An 18723-nucleotide genomic window follows, 5' to 3' on the forward strand; every position below is an offset into this window, starting at 1 on the left:
TGGAAATTGAGATGCCCATCAGCTGGGGAATGGCTTGAACAAGTTGTAATATATGATTGTGATGGAATACTATTGTGCTATAAGAAATGACAAACAGGATAGTTTCAGAAAAACCTGAGAAGACTTATATGAACTCTACAACCCTTTTCTTCCTTTCTTACAATTTTTTTATTACATGAATTAGCAAAATGTTTTCTTTTGCCCAGTATTCCTAAGAACAAGAAGTTCAGGGACTTATAAGAAGGACAGGCCTCTTGAACAACTCCAGTTACAATAAGCTGATGAATAACTGCATTCTTCTGAGATCAGTAAATTGAAATGTGGTAGCTTAAAGACATAAAACTAGTAAGAACCTGAGACAACTTAGTGATTCGTCAGAACTTGGAACACAAACTAATCTCATAGTTTTCATAATCTAATCTATTGGATTATATTCCTCACAGAGACCAACTGTGTGCTTGACTGGAGAATAGGGGAGTTCTTATCAGTGGTCTTTAGTATTACTCTCCTCTCATTTTCATTGTCTAATAATATGATAAAGCAGAGCTAATGGATGTACAGTGACAGCAATATTGTAAGGATGATCTATTGTGAAAGAATTAGCTAATGGTCTATGCCCAGTTTCTGCCATACTATATTCCAGTTTTCCCAGCAGTTTTTGTCAAATAGTGAGTTCTTATCCCAAAAACTGGGGTCTGGGGGTTTATCAAACAATAGATTACTATAGTCATTGAATTCTGAATCTCGTGTGCCTAATCTATTCCATTAATCCACTCCTCTGTTCCTTAGCCAGTACCAAGTAGTTCTGATGACTGCTGCTTTATAATACAGATTGAAATCTGGTATAGCTAGTCCACCTTCCCTAGCATTTCTTTTCATTAATTCCCTTGATATTCTGGACCGTTTATTCTTCCAAATGAATTTTGTTACTATTTTTTCTAGCTCTATAAAGTAGTTTTTTGGTAAATTAATTGGTATGGCACTAAATATATAATTTAATTTAGGTAAAATTGTCATTTTTATTATATTAGCTCGACCCAGCTATGAGCAATTGATATTTTTCCAATTAGTTAGATCTGACTTTATTTGTGTGAAAAGTGTTTTGTAGTTATGGTCATATAGGTTCTGGGTTTGTTTTGGCAGGTAGATTCCCAAATATTTTATAATGTCTACAGTAACTTTAAATGGGATTTCTCTTTCTATCTCTTGCTGTTGAATTTCATTGGAAATATATAGGAATGCCGAGGATTTATGTGGGTTTATTTTATATCCAGCAACTTTGCCAGATTTATTTATTGTCTCAAGTAGTTTTTTACTTGATTCTCTAGGATTCTAGTATATCATCATATCATCTGCAAAGAGTGATAGCTTGGTCTCTTCTTTGCCTAATTTGATTCCTTTGATTTCTTTTTCTTCTCTAAATGCGACTGCTAACATTTCTAGTACCAGATTGAATAAGAGGTGTGATAGTGGACACCCTTGTTTCACCCCTGATCTTATTGGAAATGCTTCTCCCCATTATATATAATACTTGCTGATGGCTTTAAATAAATGCTAACTATTATTTTAAGGAAGGCTCCATTTATTCCTATACTTTCTAATGTTTTTAATAGGAATGGATGTTATATTTTGTGAAAAGCCTTTTCTGCATCTATTGAGATGATCATGTGGTTTCTGATAGTTTTATTGTTGATATGATCAATTATACTGATGGTTTTCCTAATATTAAACCATCCTTGCATTCCTGGAATAAATCCTACCTGATCAAAGTACATTATTCTTGAGATAAGTTGCTGTAGTCTCTTTGCTAGTATTTTATTTAGAATTTTTGCATCTATATTCACGAGGGAGATTGGCCTATCATTTTCTTTCTCTGTTTTATCTCTTCCTGATTTAGGTATCAGTACCATATTTGTGTCATAAAAAGAATTTGGTAGGACTCCTTCACCAATTTTACCAAATAGTTTGTAGAGTATTGGAATCAATTGTTCTTTAAATGTTTGATAGAATTCATTAGTGAATCCATCTGGCCCTGGAGATTTTTTCCTAGGGAGCTGACTGATGGCTTGTTCAATTTCTTTTTCTGAGATGGGATTATTTAAATAATTTACTTCCTCTTCAGTTAATCTGGGCAACTTGTATGTTTGTAAATATTCATACATTTCCCTAAGATAGTCAAATTTATGTGCATACAATTGGGAAAAATAATTCCTAATTGTTTTGATTTTCTTTTCATTGGAGGTGGATTCACCCTTTTCATTTTTGATACTCATAATTTGGTTTTCTTCTTTCTTTTTTTTCTCATATTGACTAAGGGTCTATCAATTTTTTTTTCATAAAACCAGCTCTTGGTTTTATTTATTAATTCAATAGTTTTCTTAATTTCAATTTTATTAATCTCTCCTTTGGTTTTCAATATTTCTAATTTAGTATTTAATTGGGGATTTTGAATTTGTTCTTTTTCTAGGTTTTTTTAAATTGCATTCCCAATTCGTTGAGCTCCCTTTTCTCTAATTTAATCATGTATGCACTCAGGGATATAAAACTTCCCCTAAAAACTGCCTTTAATGTATCCCACAAATTTTGGTATGTTGTCTCATTATTATCATTCTCTTGAATGAAATTACTGATTGTTTCTATAATTTCTTGTTTGACCCACTCATTCTTTAGGATTAAATTGTTTAATTTCCAGTTAGTTTTTAGTCTGTCTTTCCCTGGCCCTTTATTGCATATAATTTTTATTGCATCATGATCTGAGAAGGATGCATTTAATATTTCTGCCTTACTGCACAGAATTGTAAGGTTTTTATGCCCTAGGACATGGTCAATTTTTGAGTGTGTGCCATGAACCGCTGAGAAGAAAGTATATTCCTTTTTATCCCCATTCAGTTTTCTCCAGAGATCGATCACACCTATGAACACTAATGCATTGCTGGTGGAGTTGTGAACTGATCGAGCCTTTCTGGAGAGCAATCTGGAATTATGCCCAAAGGGCTATAAATACTTTCATACCCTTTGATCCAGCAATACCACTCCTAGGGTTATGTCCCAAAGAGATCATAGAAATGGGAGAAAAGACCCATATGTACAAAAAATGTTTATAGCAGCTCTTTTTGTGGTAGCAAAGAATTGGAAATTAAGGGGATGCCCCTCAATTGGGGAATGGCTGAACAAGTTGTGATATATGCATGTTATGGAATACTATTGTGCTATTAGAAACGAGGAGCAGACGGTCTTCATATTTACCTGGAGAGGCTTATACAAACTGATGCTGAGTGAGAAGAGTAGAACCAGGAGAAATTTGTACACAATTACAGACACAATGTATGTGTGATGACCAACTTTGATAGACTGGACTCTTCTCAGCAATGCAGTGATATAAGTCAATCCCAAAATACTCATGATGGAGAGAAATATGTGCATCCAGAGAAAGAACTAGAAAGAACGAAGTTTATATCCAGGTGGAAGCAAAATACCTGATCTTTTTCCTTCTCTTACTTGGTTTTATGTCCTCTTTACCATTTTTCATTCCAGCTGGTACAATCCGTCCTTATAACCTGACTAATGTATAATGGGGAAGTATTTACAGATCCTATACTTGACTATATGCCGCAATGGGGGGAGGGGAGGGAGAGGAACAAAATGTGAAACTCAAAGAATTGTGGAATTGAATCCTGTAAACTAAAAGGAAACAAATCAATTTTAAAATAAATAAATAAATAAATGAAAAGTTAAAAAAAAAAAAAAAGAATTTGCTATTCTGATCAAGACAATGATCTAAAACAATTTCAAAGGACCCATAGTGAAAAATGCTATCTGCCCCCCAGAGACAACTGGTAAACTCAGAGTGCAAATTGATCCATACTTTTTAAACCTTTTTCTTATAGAGGGGTATGATTTCTTCCACAACATGGCCAGTATGTAAATAAAAAAATATTTACTCTGGATGTGAATAAAAAAAATTACTCTCTATTTGTGATGTCATAAATGTTTTGTTAAGTAGATGTGATTGAGAAGGAAGAGAAGTATTTATTAAGCACTTACTCTGTGCCAGGCATTGTGTTAAGAACTTGACAAATATCTAATTTGATCTTCACACTAATCCTGTGAGGTATTATTATAATCTCATTTTAAAGTGAAAGAAACTAAGACAGAGGATCACAAAACTTGGTAAATGCCTTAGGCCATGGCCAACTCAGATCTTCTTGAATTCAGATCCATTACCACTTGTCATTAAAAAGTTTAAATAATATATGAGTTTGAGACTCCCATTTTTTTTATCATACCTCTAAGATTCCTTTCCTTTTCTTTTCTTCACTGTCTATACATCCAGTTATTATTTGATAGCAGTCTTTACAAACTTTGTTCCATTTACCACCATCATATTCAAGCTGAGCTTTATAGTCAGAACATTTCCAACAGACCACCTTAAAAACAAAGAAAAAAGGGAAAGCAATCATATTCACAGACAACTGCTATTTCTTAAGCAGAATTCTACTACAGCTAATAGTAACAGCTAAGAAAAATGTAAATATCTAATGCAAAACAAATGCTGGTTGAAAAACCAATTGATTCTGTTATATAATGTGAAAGATTAGATTTTTATGTTAACTAATACCCAAATTTTCTCATGAAAGTTCATCTAACCTAAACAAAGATAGATCAAAATATTCCAAGTACTTACTCTAAGTAAAAGATATTGCTTCTCTTACTCTTTGTAAGAAAAATGATCAAAATCCTATCACTTCAGTAATGGATCTAGTTCATCCTTTTTTTAAGAGGACCAATAACACAGTGATGTCTTGACTTCCAAGTGAATTGGATTTAAATGAGGTAGAGTTGCACAAAGTCACCAGTTTCGCTCACTCCTCAGAGTCATCAAAGTCCAGTGGGAAGACAAAAGTCAATATGACTGGCAATGGCCTGGGATGCAGTGAATTACCTTGGCATCTCTGATGTCTGACCAAGCCTAAGCACTTCACAGCGCCTGCTTCAGCTGTCTTTGTGGGTGTTGGGACAAATTTTTCTTATTTATCCATTTTTCCAGGGGAAGGATGCTTGGGGTAGACATCCCCCTAACTCACTGATAGGTTTGGGGCCTATCAGTTACTCTTAACCTGGTTAACCTTAATTTTAGCCTGCTAAGACAGTTTTCACTGGGGTGTTGGCTACTGTGCACGCTCCAGCTTCTTGGAGCTACAGCTAAGAGCTGGGTGAAAGGCAAACCTGAGCAACCCTGAAAAAACCTTAGCAAGTGCTCACGCTAGAGCTGCTAGCCCTCCCTGAACACCCCACACACTCAGAAATGGAACTATATGTTTCTTGAAAGGTAGTTTCTACCTGGCACTATCAGACAGGTAAGGTGGTTATTGTGATAGGACCAGCATTTTCCTAGCAGAATTTCCTTTGGCCCTTTGCTTCCCTGACACAGCTTCTTGGCCTAGGGGTAATAAAAAGTTCCAGACATTCAGAGTCTGGGCCTCTCAGACTTGGTGGGTGCCTAAGACCTCAGGAATTACCAAACCCTGAGCAACCAGATGCATTTCTAGGTGGAGAAAAGATAGGTCATGTCCAGAGAAGCTAAGTCCCACGGTATCTGTGTTGCATTTTCTTTCTTTTTGTGTCAAGAGAAGTCAGTTCCTTTGTTCAGTGACAAATTTAACATTCTGTATTACATTTTAGTTCAGTTGTAGAGCTAAAAAATAAAGAGACTCTAAGAAGAGGTTTTTTTAAAGTGTCATTCTAATATTTAAGGCACCTCACCAAAGACTTTACTCAAAACTAAAGCTTGGTGTATAGTCAGGAAAAAGAAATCTACCACACAAATTTTTTAAATATTCAATCAACATTTGTTGCTTGAAAGAACATCAGTCAACAAGCATTTATTAAGCACTTATTATGTATTAAGCAGAATGATGAAGATAATTTTGAAAGAACCTTTGAGAGTGGACTTTGTAATTATAGCTAAAATAAAATTCTTTTCTTTAACTAAATATCTTCAAATTAACACTAACATAATGACTAGGGTCTTATACATGATATCCTACTATCTTATTGTAACTGACTTCAACAGGCCAATTAAATTCATTTACTGCACCAGAATTCTGCTGTATTGAACACTTTTTGAAAAAGGTGGGCATTGGTTGGCTATCTTTTTTTTTACATTATACATATAAGAGTTGATATTAAAATATTTTGCAATATTAAACAATATAAAAAATAAAATATTTGTTTAATGAAAACTTAATATAATCAATCATTATTCATGAACACCTGGTATGTCCATATATAATATCAAATGTGCGCACCCAGGCATTTCCCTGAGTACTCAATGCCATCCATAATGAAGCCTCTGTTCTAAGTACTGAACATATCTTCTTATACAAGTTAGAAAAATACACACTGACACCACAGGAGGATTGATGGAATCATGACTAGTCTTATACCCAAGGCATATTGTTGGACTTAAACTTGATTAATTTTATTTTACACTCAAGGGTTAGAACACAAATACAGAATAGAGAAAAAAACAAGACATATCATAAACTTAAATAGTGGAACTTAAAGACAAAAGAAAAAAAAGCATGTCATGTGCAGTGCAGAATATAAGAGAGGATTCAAAATATGTAATGATAAATTTTCATTTCAAGAAAGCCTATATGATAGATAATATATGTTGTGTTGAGACTTGTTCATCTTTTCTTTGCTTTCTCGTGAGCTTTCTTTTGTTCTCTGCTGTACATCTTCCTACTTTGGTATTTTATCCCCCTACCCTCCCCCTCTGAAGGCTACAATAAATTTTAGATATGTTTCTCCATAGCTATAGATACACACACACACACATATTCTTTCCCAAATGTATTCTATTCCTGATCTTTGTTTTTATGTTTGTGCATATCTCATTTCCTAGCCTACCTGTCTCTCCTCTACTTTACTTCTACCTTGCCCTCCTATTACTTCCCTACCCCCCTCCAAAGATTCCTCCCCATCTTCCCTTTCCTATAAATCTAAACTTCTATACCCCCTTTTACCTATTCCCTCATTCTGTCTTCTAAAGATCCCTCCCTTGTCCTCTTCCCCTCCCTATGCCTCTACTATTTTATTTCTTCTGAATTTAGAAGACTTTTATACTCTTCTAAACACATATATGTATTGTTCCCTCTTAAACCCATTCCTGATGAAAATAAGTTACCAGAACTACCAGCCCTCCTCCCCCATCTAATTCCTCTATATCAATTCTTCCTCTTGCATTTCATTTGTATAAAATAATTACTCTTTTTAGCTGTTCCGAAGTGGTTTTACTTTTTACATTCATATAGTACTCAGATTTACCCCAATCTTTCTTATGAGCTACCCAATAATTACTAAGAAACAGACATACATTTTACATACATAAAAAGTAAACAGTCTGTCCTTATGAATACTGTGTCAGTCTTTGGTATGAACCTTATATTTCTCTTGGTTGAGGTATATCAAATCTCCTATTAAGCGCAGGATTTTTTTTCTTTTTTTTTTATTTTTGAGCAATTGGGGTTAAGTAACTTGCTCAAGATTACATGGCCAGTTATCTCTGGGTGTGGCGCTGAGTGTCTGAGCCCAGGATTCGATCTCCAGGTCGTCCCAACACTGGAGCCGGTACTCTTACTCGCTGAGCCACCTAGCTGCCCCTAAGCAATTGGGGTTAAGTAACTTGCTCAGGGTTACATGGCCAGGTGTTTCTGGGTGGGTGCTAAGTATCAGAGCCCGGGATTCGATCTCCAGGTCTCTCTCAACACTGGAGCCGGTGCTCTTGTTTGCTGTGCTACCTGGCCGCCCCTCAGGATTTTTTTTTTTAAAGAAAGTCTGAAAAGTCTGAGAGTTTATTAAATGTCCATTTTTTTTCCCATTCAGGATACTACTTAAATTTGCAGGGTGTGATATTTTTGGCTAGAGCTCCACTTCTTTTGCTCTTCGATATATTGTGTTCCAAGACCTGTGGTCCTTTAATGTCTATGCTGCTAGGTCTTGTATAATTCTAATTGTGACACCATTGTATTTGAATTGTTTTAATCATGATGCTTTTAATATTTTATCCATCAGCTGGGGGTTTCAAAATTTGACTATGATATTCTTATGAGTTTTCCTCATATGTTCTCTTTTAAGTGGTGATCAATGGATTTTTTCTATTTTTACTTTCCCCCCTTGTTCTAATGCTTTGGAACAATTTTCATTATTTCTTGTATTATTGTATCAAGATTTTTTTTAAACCATAACTCTCAGTTAGTCAGATTATATTTATATTTTCTTTTCTTGATCTATTTCCCACATCTGTTGTTTTTCTTATAAAATGTTTTACTTTCTCTTCTATATTTCATTATTCATATTTTGTGTAATTATTTCTTCATCTCTTACAATTTCACTGGCTTCACTTTGATTAATTCTAATTTTTAAGGTGTCATTTTCTTCCTTAAGATTCTGGATCTCTTTTTCTAATTTTATGACCTTGTTTTTCATGGACCATTCTTATTTTCTTTTTTTACTTTTTCCTCCATTTTTAAAGTCTTTTTAAAGATCTTCTATGAATTCTTTTTGGACAGGTGACCATTTCATGATACTCTTTGAGGGTTTCTTTACTTCAATATCCTCCTCTGAAGATGAACCCGGTCATCTCTATTCCTATGCAACTCCAAATGTGGTCACAAAGAGTTAGACATGATTGAATATGACTCAACAACAACTCAGGGGCAGAGTCAAGATGGTGGAGTAGAAAGAGGACTTCTGCTGGGCTCCAGCTTCCACCTCCCCCAATTCATGTAAAAGGTGACTCTGAAGAAACTTTGGAGCTACAGAACCCACAAAATGACACAGAGAAGCTAACCTCCTGCTGAGGACAGCCTGGCAGGCCGGCAGCAAGCAGCCAGTGCAGCGTTCTGGGAGCCTACCCCAGCCCCGTGCAAGCCAGAGGTTTTAGCCCCAGGGTGGGCCTGACCAACCACAGGCTGAGGGACTTCAGATCACCAGTAGCTGTGGCAGTTTCCAGAATTATCAACACATAGATGCTAAGGACAAAGTGAGAGGTCATAGCAGTGTGGACTTTGAGATCCAGTAGTTGGGAATGCGGTTGGCTTTTGCCCCTGGGGCAAGAAGCGGCTGAAGGGCTGGGGCCCTGTAGCCACAACAATTTGTGGCTGCTTCAGCTCCTGGCCTGCTGATTGTAGGGGGACCAGGTGACCAGTCTGAGGGATAATCGTTCTTGCTTTAACCTGCTTGGATCTGGATTGTGGTCTAGGGTGGAGGTCTTAGGGTGTGCAACCAGCTTGCCAGAGCATGTGGAGGCTTTGGAGAAGGCGCCCAACTAATACCTTCAGCAGCTGAAAAAAACTCCAGCCTTTGGGACGAAACTCCCCTGTCTGGTAGCAGAGGCCTATTGTGGCAAAAAGCCCAAGGGTAGGGCAATTGAGTAGCAACGTGAACAAACGAGGGAAGCAGAGTAAACAGAGTGGCACAACTTTGCACTCCTACTTTGGGGACAGGGAGGATCAGGGCATGGAACAGGAGGAAGACAGTGAAGTTAGAACTCCTGCACCAAAAGCTTCAAAGAAAAATACGAGCTGGTTGCAGGCCATGGAGGACCTTGAGAAGGATTTTGAAAAGGAAATAAGAGAAGTGGAGGAAAAATTGGGAAGAAAATGAGAACTATGCAAGAAAATTGTAAAGTGAGAGTCGGCAGCATGACTGAAGAAAATAACACCTTAAAAATAGACTAACTCAAATGGCAAGGAAGGCTCAGGAAGGCAGTGAGGAGAGAAGGCAGCTCCAGAGAGCCTTGGAAAGCCAAATTTGTCAGATGGAAGAAGAGTCTCGGAAGCTCGCTGAAGGGAGTCATTCCTTTGAGTTGGATTGGAGCAAATGGAAGCTAGTGACTTTATGAGAAATCAAGATACTATTGAACAGATCCAAACACATGAAAAAATAGGAGGCAATGTGAAATATCTCATTGGAGGGACCACTGACCTGGAGAATAGGAGAGATAATTAAAGAATTGTTGGACTACCTGAAAGCCATGATCAGGGAAGAACCTAGAAATCATCCTTCAAGAAATTCTCAAGGAAAACTGCCCTGATACTTTGGAACCAGAGGGCAAGGCGGAGGTTGATGGAGTCTACCGATCACCTCCTGAAGGGGATCCCAGAGGGAAAGCTCCTGGGAGTGTTGTGGCCAGGTTCTGAGGTTCCCAGATCAAGGAGAGAATATTGTAAGCAGCCAGGAAGAAACAATTTGAATATTGTGGAAGCACAGTCAGGATAACACAGGATCTGGTGGCTTGGGCATTGAGGGATCAGATCGAAGGGCTTGGAATGTGATGTTCCGGAGGGCAAGGGAGCTGGAATTGGGGCTGGGAGTCACCTACCCAGCAAAACTGGGTGTCATGTTTCAGGGGAAGGTGTGGTCATCCAGTGGAGTGGAGAACTTTCATGAATTCTTGATGGAAGAACCAGAGTTGAATAAAAAATTTGACATTTGGATGCAAGAGGCAAGAGAGGCATGAGAAGGAAAACAGGGAAAAGAAATCACAAGAAACTTATCAAAGTTGAACTATTTATATTCCTACATGGAAAGACAATAATTGTAATTGAAAAAAATATATATATATATTATTAATATATATGTGTGTGTATCTACATATAAGAATATATGGGCATATGAATACATGTGAATGTGTGTTTATTGTGTGCATGGATAGAGGGCACAGGACCAGTTTAATACGAAAGGACAATACTTGAAAGGTGAAATTGAGAGGTGAGAGAGGAATGTGGTGGGGGGAGATGGGGAGAGACAGAATGGGGCAAACTATCTCATATAGAAGAGGCAAGGGAAAATGGTTACGGTGGAGGGGAGGAACGGGAGGGCAGGGGGGAATGGGTCAACCTTATTCTCATTGAATTTGGCTTGGGGAGGGAGTGACATGCACACTAAATGGGGTGTCTCACCCTGCAGGAGAGTGAGGGGGAAGGGATGGGAGACGGGATCCTGGCGGGGTGGGGCCGGGTGGAGGGAAGTTGGAACTTTTGAAAAGGGACAGGATCAGAGTAGAGAATGGAATGGGTGGGAGGTGGGGTGGGAGGGAAGGAAATATAATCAGTCTTTTATAATATATCCACTATGGAAATGTCTTGCACAGCTACACATGTACAACCTATACTGAATTGCTTATCGTCCCAGTAAGGGTGGGCAACAAGGGAAGAAGGGAATGAATCTGGAATTCAAAGTTTTAAAATCAAATGTTTAAAAAAAAAATATATATATATATATACTATTATTAAGTTTATTTTACATGTAACTGGAAATAAGATATACAGGCACTGGGGTACAGAGGTCTACCATGTGCTACTGGAAAGTTGGAGGGGGTATGGGAGAAGATATGGGAGAGAGGAGGGGATGTTCAGTGGAATTGCTATTTTGGGGTGGTGGGTAGGGGAAAAATGGGGAGAAAATTTGTAACTCAAAATCTGGTGGAAATGAATGATGTAAACCAGAAGTTAATAAAGCATTTGATTTGGAAAAAAAAAAACAAACACAAAAAATATTTAAACCAATGTAAGATTCTACAAATGCTGGTAAATAAATTTAATATAACTCTAAAAAAACAACAACTCAACACTAGGTCCCGGGGGAGGGTGAAGGTCCACGTGCAAGGAAAACAAGAACCATATCCGCTGATTGTAAGTGCTTTAGTGGAAAAGGTATTGTACTCAGATTCAGGAAAGACCTGGGTTCAAGTCTAGCTTAAAAACGTCACAAATTTTAAGCCAAAGTTTTCTATGGAATGGGGATAATAATATTTTCTGCAATATCTACTTCATAGGATTGTGGTGAGGATAAAATAAGACTATATATATATATGTATGTATATATATATAAACTTTGTAAAAATTTAATACAATCTATACATTTCAGCTATTATTGTACACTAGGTTACAGCCTATTTCAGCCTATCAAATGCCTCTCTTCAGCCAACTGAAATTTTGATTCTTTGGACACTATGGTATTTCATAAATACTTCATAAATATTTCATACTGTTGTTTTTTCTTTTTTTCTTTCCTCTCTATTTTTTAGTTTACATCATTCATTTCCACAAGATTCTGAGTTACAAATTACCCACCACTCCAAAACAGCAATCCCATTGAATATCCCCTCCCCCAATCTGCTCTCTCCCATGTCTTCCCCCATTTCCCCTCCGACTTTCAAGTAGGGCACAGTGGGATCTCTATGCCCCCCAGTGCCTGTATATCTCATTTCCCAGTTACATGTAAAATAATAATAATAATAATAATGTGTATATATATTTTTAAACATTTGAATTTAAAACTTTGAAATCCAGATTCTTTGCCATCCTCCCTCATCACCCACCCTCACTGGGAAGATAAGCAATTCAATATAGGTTGCACATGTGTAGCTAAGCAAAACATTTCTATAGTGGATATATTGTGAAAGACTGACTATATTTCCGTCCATCCTATCCCACCCCAAACTTGTTCTATTCTCTACTTTGATCCTGTCCCTTTTCAAAAGTGGGTGCTTCCAACTTCCCTCCCCCACAGCCCTCCCTTCCATTATCCCCCCTCTCTTCCCTTTTCCCTCTATGCTCCTGTAGGGTGAGATACCCTATTTAGTGTGTATGTCATTCCCTCCCTAAGCCAAATTCAATGAGAATAACGTTGACTCATTCCTTTTTGCCTTCCTGTTCTTCCCTTCCATTGTAACAGTTTTCCCTTGCCTCTTCTATATGAGATAATTTACCCCATTCTGTATCTCCCCATCTCCTCTCATTATATTCCTCTCTCACCTCTTAATTTCATCTTTTAAGTATCATCCCTTCCTATTCAATTGATCCTATGCCCTCTATGTATACCTGTAGACATATATACACACACTCACATATGTATTTATATGCCCATATACCCTCTAATATAGACATATATGTGTGTATACACACACACACACACACACACACACACACACACACACATATATATATACACATATATATTTCTATTCCCTTCAACTATTCTCATACTGAGAAAAGTTTCATCATTTACAATTATCGTTTTTCCATGTAGGAATGTTAATAGTTCAACTTTGATAAGTTCCTTATAATTTTTTTTCCCTGTTTACCTTCTCATGCTTCTCTTGCTTCTTGTATCTGAATGTCAAATTTTCTATTCAACTCTGGTTTTTTCATCAAGAATGCTTGAAAGTCCTCTATTCCATTGAATGACCATATTTGCCCCGGAAACATGATACTCAATTTTGCTGGGTAGGTGATTCTTGGTTTTAATCCCAGCTCCTTTGACCTCTGGAATATCATATTCCAAGCCCTTCAATCCCTCAGTGTAGAAGCTGCCAGATCCTATGTTATCCTGATTGTTTTTCCACAACATTGAAATTGTTTCTTTCTGGCTGCTTGTAATATTTTCTCCTTGATCTGGGAACTCCGGAACCTGGCTGTACTATTCCTAGGAGTTTTCTTTTTGGGATCTTTTTCAGGAGGTGATGGGTGGATTCTTTCCACCTCTATTTTGACCTCTTGTTCTAAAAGATCAGGGCATACTGTTGTTTTTTCAAGACAGTTTTTTGTTTCAAGAAGGAGGTTGGTATTGTTGAAAGTGTTACCTAATTTGCACCAAGTAATCTAGTCCATCTTCTCCTGTTCAATTATGCACCTCTAGGTCACTGATTATCTGCAGTGTCTGTTTCCTAACTGTGTATCACAGTTAATATGGAAATGGACAATAGCTTTTCTTCACCTGGCTTTTAGACTTTTGAGCCATACTGAAATGACTATATAGTATTCTAGGCTTTGTTACAATTAATAGAATGCCATCTACAAACAGAAACATGTGGAGGACCTCATAATCATTAAGAATTCCACTTCTCATTCCATATATATATATCCTCCAAACACTTTTGTTAAACTTATTTTGCCTTTGTTGATACTGATAATAAGAGGATTATCTTTTTCTAGGTAATTTAATTATTTTATTAACAATTTACTAGCATGTTAGCTAATGAACTCACATGACTTTAAATATCACCTCCCCAATTTATTCCTCTGGTCATCAATGACCCTACCATGCCTGCAGAATAAAATCCAAATCCCATAAAAGGGTATTTAAGGCCCTCAATTAACTAGTCCTTAAGGTGCCTATTGAACCTTCTTCTACTTTTTTCAACATACTGCTCCTCTGCACCTAGTCAGACTGGACTATTAGACATTTTGTAGACATATCCTGAACTATCCCACTTCCCTTCTTTTGCTAAAGTTGCTGCATTTGTTTAGAATGCCCATTGTTCTATACCATTCTCACTGCATACTCTGTCATTTGTTGAAATTTGACCCATACTTGAAAGTACAGTAGAACTACAATTCTTTTCACAAATTGATCTAGCTAGAAAGAAGTGATTTCATTTTTCTTTATACTCCCATGGCACTTGGTTTGTTCTTCTCTTATGGTATTTGTCTTTATATACCTTTATCTTTATACCTTTATCTGTCTCTTACCTTCTGTACTGGTCCATAAGTTTGACAGAAAGAACCAAATCTTTATCTTTCCTGTACCACACAGCAGAGTGTCTTGTATAGAAAAGTGACTATTAATATTGGAGGTGGCTATTAATACAGGAGGTACCAAGGCAATCTAGGTTAACTGACATGCCCAAGGTCATGTAGCTAGAAAGTGTCAAGGGTTTGAAGCTGGATTTGAACTCAAGTCCTCCTGACTCCAGAGCTGGTCCTTAGCACCACCTGGTTGCCTTTGTACTCTACATTGACGACACAAGCTTGACAGAAACAATGTTTATTAACTTACTATTATCCTAAATTCAAAAATTGCTTGCCTTAAAAGAAATGTCCAAACTGACAGAGTCCACTCATGATTTTGGACATATCTCTCAAGTAGAACCATGCCTGAATTTTGAATAAGGATAATTTAATAAGAATTTATTTGGGAGATTTCTGGCTACAATGTAAATTACAGTATTAGTAAGTTTTCCTTCCACAATTAAATGGTGATACATGTAGGATTCCAACATTTAAACAGATGCCAGGAAGGCACAGTACAACTCATCTCTGAAGTACTGTATTTCTCATTAATTGAAGTAAAAGACCTTTTAAAGTCTCTAAGAAATTTTTCGGAGTACAGCTTTCCATTCTTACTGACTTATCATTTTTTGGATAACAGAATCTGACCATTTGGGGGAAAGGCCAAGAATATTTAACCATACTGGGAAGCCAGGAAGTACAGTGGTATGGAGCATGGGGGTGGTAGTTAGGATAACTTTGTGAGTTTAAATCTGGCCTCAAACACTTAGTATTTGTTTGACCGTAGGTAAAAGTCACTTAATACTGTTTCAGTTTCCTCATCTATAAAATGAGCTTCAGAAGGAAATAGCTAACTACTCTAGTATCTTTGCCAAGAAAACCCTCAATGTGGTCAGGAAAACTTGGACACATCTGAAATGACTGAACAACAACAAAATTAAACATGTGAAGAGGTACTCTTAGCATGTCTCTTTTTATAGCCAATGTGTATGCTGCAAACATAAAAACTGTCAGTATAAGCCTTTTCTTTAGTAGATAAAATAAAAGTTTGTGACTAAGTAATTTTTAGTTTCACTGGACCACTGATGATCTGAAAAGGAGAGGACTCGGTATGCTCTGAAAGCAAGGGAGAGTGGCGCAATTTTTTTTTTTGCAAGAATGCTAGTCTTACCTTCTTCTTAGTGCTAGATAGTATATCACAGCCAGAACCAGTCAGTCAGTTTACTGGCAACAGTTTAATAGTTCCCAATACTTCTGGGAATTCTATGAACCTCATTACTTTCTGTCTAGGAACCACTAATTGGTTTCTAGAATCTGGTATTTTATTCACCGCTTATTTTAGGCTTGTTTAATGTATATGAACTTGTATTTTGTTTATGGAAACAAAGGTCTACTTGGAGTGACTGACCTCAAGGTTAATGGAACCTCTGAAATAAAGAGGGGTATATGGTAGCAAGGTCATAAGACTCTCCCACCAAAGAACTTGACAACTTTTCAAGTGATCCTCTTGGCAATTAAGAAGTGCTTGATTCTTGTTTAGGTTACCCTCCTATTTGGTAGTGTTTAACCACAAGGTCACAAGATCATTCTAACCAAAACACTGTGAACTTGTGTGTATTTTTTTAACTGGATAATTGTATTTTAATATAATTCATTTCCTTTGTAATACTACATATTATTTTATGTATTTAAAATAATTTTCTGAAGAGTTCATAGTTTCATTACACTGTCAAAAAGATCCATGACATAAAAAATGTTAAAAACCACTACGCTCAAGAAATGAAATGTTCAAATTTTTGGCAAAAAGAATTGCTTAAAGTTTGTTTGTTTTTTTTGAAAATAAGGATCCTTTGACCTAACTCAAGAGTGCACTTAATGATTTTTTTTTAGTTGTTGTGGGAATGAATAGCTGACAGCAATGGAAATATCTTTCCTGTTTATCTATGTTGATCCTTGTTTAGTAAAAAGCTGCTGAAAACCCTAACTGAACTGAAGTCAATTTAAAAATGTTACTCTCTAGTTACTCTAATGGAGAGAAGAGGTGAGGGCATGTCTAGAAGAGAAACCTTTATAGAAATTCTTTTCAGAATCAGACCAATTAGTCAACCCTGTCAGTCCTGGGAACCCTGTTCTATTGGTATAGTCCTGAACTTTTCTCTCTAATTTGGAGAAAAGTGGTCTTATTACCTTATGAAAAGGATTTATCCCAAAACAAAGAAAAAAACCAAATAGGTGACTTTTAAGGAAAAGCAGTGTTTAATTTTATAAAAAGAGTTTAATTTGCCTAAACACAGTGAGTGATATGGCAGAATTTAATTGTCAAGAAAATCAGAAGCAAAGTCATTTTGGAAGAATTAGAAGAGCTCATACACTTGCAATTTCTTAAGTGAAAAATGAAACTAGAAAAGTTTTATTTTATGGCACAAAAATACAAACTGTAAGCCTCCTAGTTTCATCTATGATCATAAATTTCTGACTGGTTTTTAAAAAGACAAATTCAATAGAGAAAAAAGAAGATAGATGAAAGCAGAAAAGTATAAGAAGTATAATATATATAAAAGTATATATTAACAATATGTCAAAAGAAAGTGAAAAATTGCATATAATAAAGGCTTGTTGAATTAAAATTGTATCTGCATGATTAGTAAAAAATAAAAAATACTTGAAGAATTTCAGATAAAAATTTTCTAGCAATGATAGCATACCCACTTCAAAAAAAAGTCACAAAAGGAATTCTTTCAGAAGAAAAAGTTTTGATGATGTATAATCACAGAATCTTTAATGCATAATCAGAGAAAACACTTGATTTCAAGTGTTACTAAAAAAAAGTTCCCTTATCAATTATCTATTACATAACCTATCATAAAAAGAAATATCTCTCTTCTTTGGAACCATCTGGGTCCAGGACAACTGGAGAAGACCAGGAATATATGGACCATCAAGTGACAAAATGGTACTTACATGTCCACATGCTCGGCAATGATGTCTTCTCCTTGTCAGTGCATTAAAAGATTCTTTGCATTTCATACACATTGTTACTTCATTGTCTCGAATCCATCTTGGGGCCCTCTTCCCAAGTTCAGCAGTCTAAAAAACCAAGGGACCAAATTATGCAATATTTTAGTAGAGAAAATTACTATCCCCTCCCAAAGAACTGTTCCATTAACAACACTGTTGCACAGTTCTGAAATTCTATGTAAAGAGATATCCTAAAGACTTCAGCTAAAAAATGGATGGAAAGATCACTCATTATAGCAATTATGAAAAAAAAAAAAGAGATCCTGACTAAAAGCCTATTCTGACACTGTATAGGAAAAGAGTTTGCTTAAAAAAAAGAAACACAAACAAAAATCCCCACCTTACTTTGTAATTCCAATGCCCTAGGAATCCAAAGAAAGTATATGCCCTTAGCATATAAGTATTGCCCTTAGCAATAATCACTTGCAGTAACAAAACAAAACAAAAAAGTCAAGAACTTACAGAAACCTCCAAGTGCATATCATTATCTTTTGCTATGGCATTTCTGAAGGTTTCATGCCTTTGATGGAAAGCTTCAATAGTATTTTGAAGTGCCTAAACATGTAAAAAATTCAAAATGGACATTATGAATATTATGCGATGCTGATGAAGGCATATAACAAGAAAATCTAGTACAGTAATCCCATCTACCACCCTTAAGTGAATTGCTTCCAACAGATATCACATGTAATAGTTAAATATGTTATTATCTCGACATATACGGTGAATATGAAAAAATCAAAATGAAGATAAGGAATGATGTTTACCTTGATCCATTCCTCTTTGTCTTGCTCAGAACTAAAAAATAAATTGGCAAAGTTTAAAATAATTTCATTAAATATAAAAGAGTTACAACTGGTAAATGCAACTAAGGTTACTGAGATAAATGGATCCTATTTCAAAACTTCCAGAAAATTTAGTGATGCATGGCAAAGAGTCAGAATAAAAATTTAACATTTTTATTCAACAAAGATAAATTTTTAAAAGAACTTCAACCTACTCACACTTATGGATAGTCCCGGGGGTGGAATGAAGGGGACTGTACAGTGAATTTATGTGTGGCTTCTACCACTATACTTCAATCAAATGAAACTGTCATCAGATAATCTCCCCTAAGTAACCC

General features: G+C 36.2%; 1 protein-coding gene across 5 annotated transcripts in view; it reads right to left on the reverse strand.

The window, feature by feature from the left end:
• The window catches only part of FGD4 (FYVE, RhoGEF and PH domain containing 4), a 285423-nt gene that overhangs the window by 10001 nt on the left and 256699 nt on the right, over positions 1-18723 (reverse strand). For all 5 annotated transcript variants that reach the window (XM_069094845.1, XM_069094844.1, XM_069094847.1 and 2 more), the window contains 4 exons: positions 18368-18398; positions 18063-18155; positions 17544-17669; positions 4287-4427 (listed from right to left, as the gene is read on the reverse strand). In XM_069094845.1, the coding sequence (XP_068950946.1) occupies positions 4287-4427; positions 17544-17669; positions 18063-18155; positions 18368-18398 (391 nt within the window). The remainder of the gene's footprint in view (positions 1-4286; positions 4428-17543; positions 17670-18062; positions 18156-18367; positions 18399-18723) is intronic.

Source organism: Petaurus breviceps, unplaced genomic scaffold (assembly GCF_028583685.1).
Source record: "Petaurus breviceps papuanus isolate PSGF00001 unplaced genomic scaffold, PetGlider_PUasm1.0 221, whole genome shotgun sequence".
NCBI classification, from domain to species: domain Eukaryota; kingdom Metazoa; phylum Chordata; class Mammalia; order Diprotodontia; family Petauridae; genus Petaurus; species Petaurus breviceps.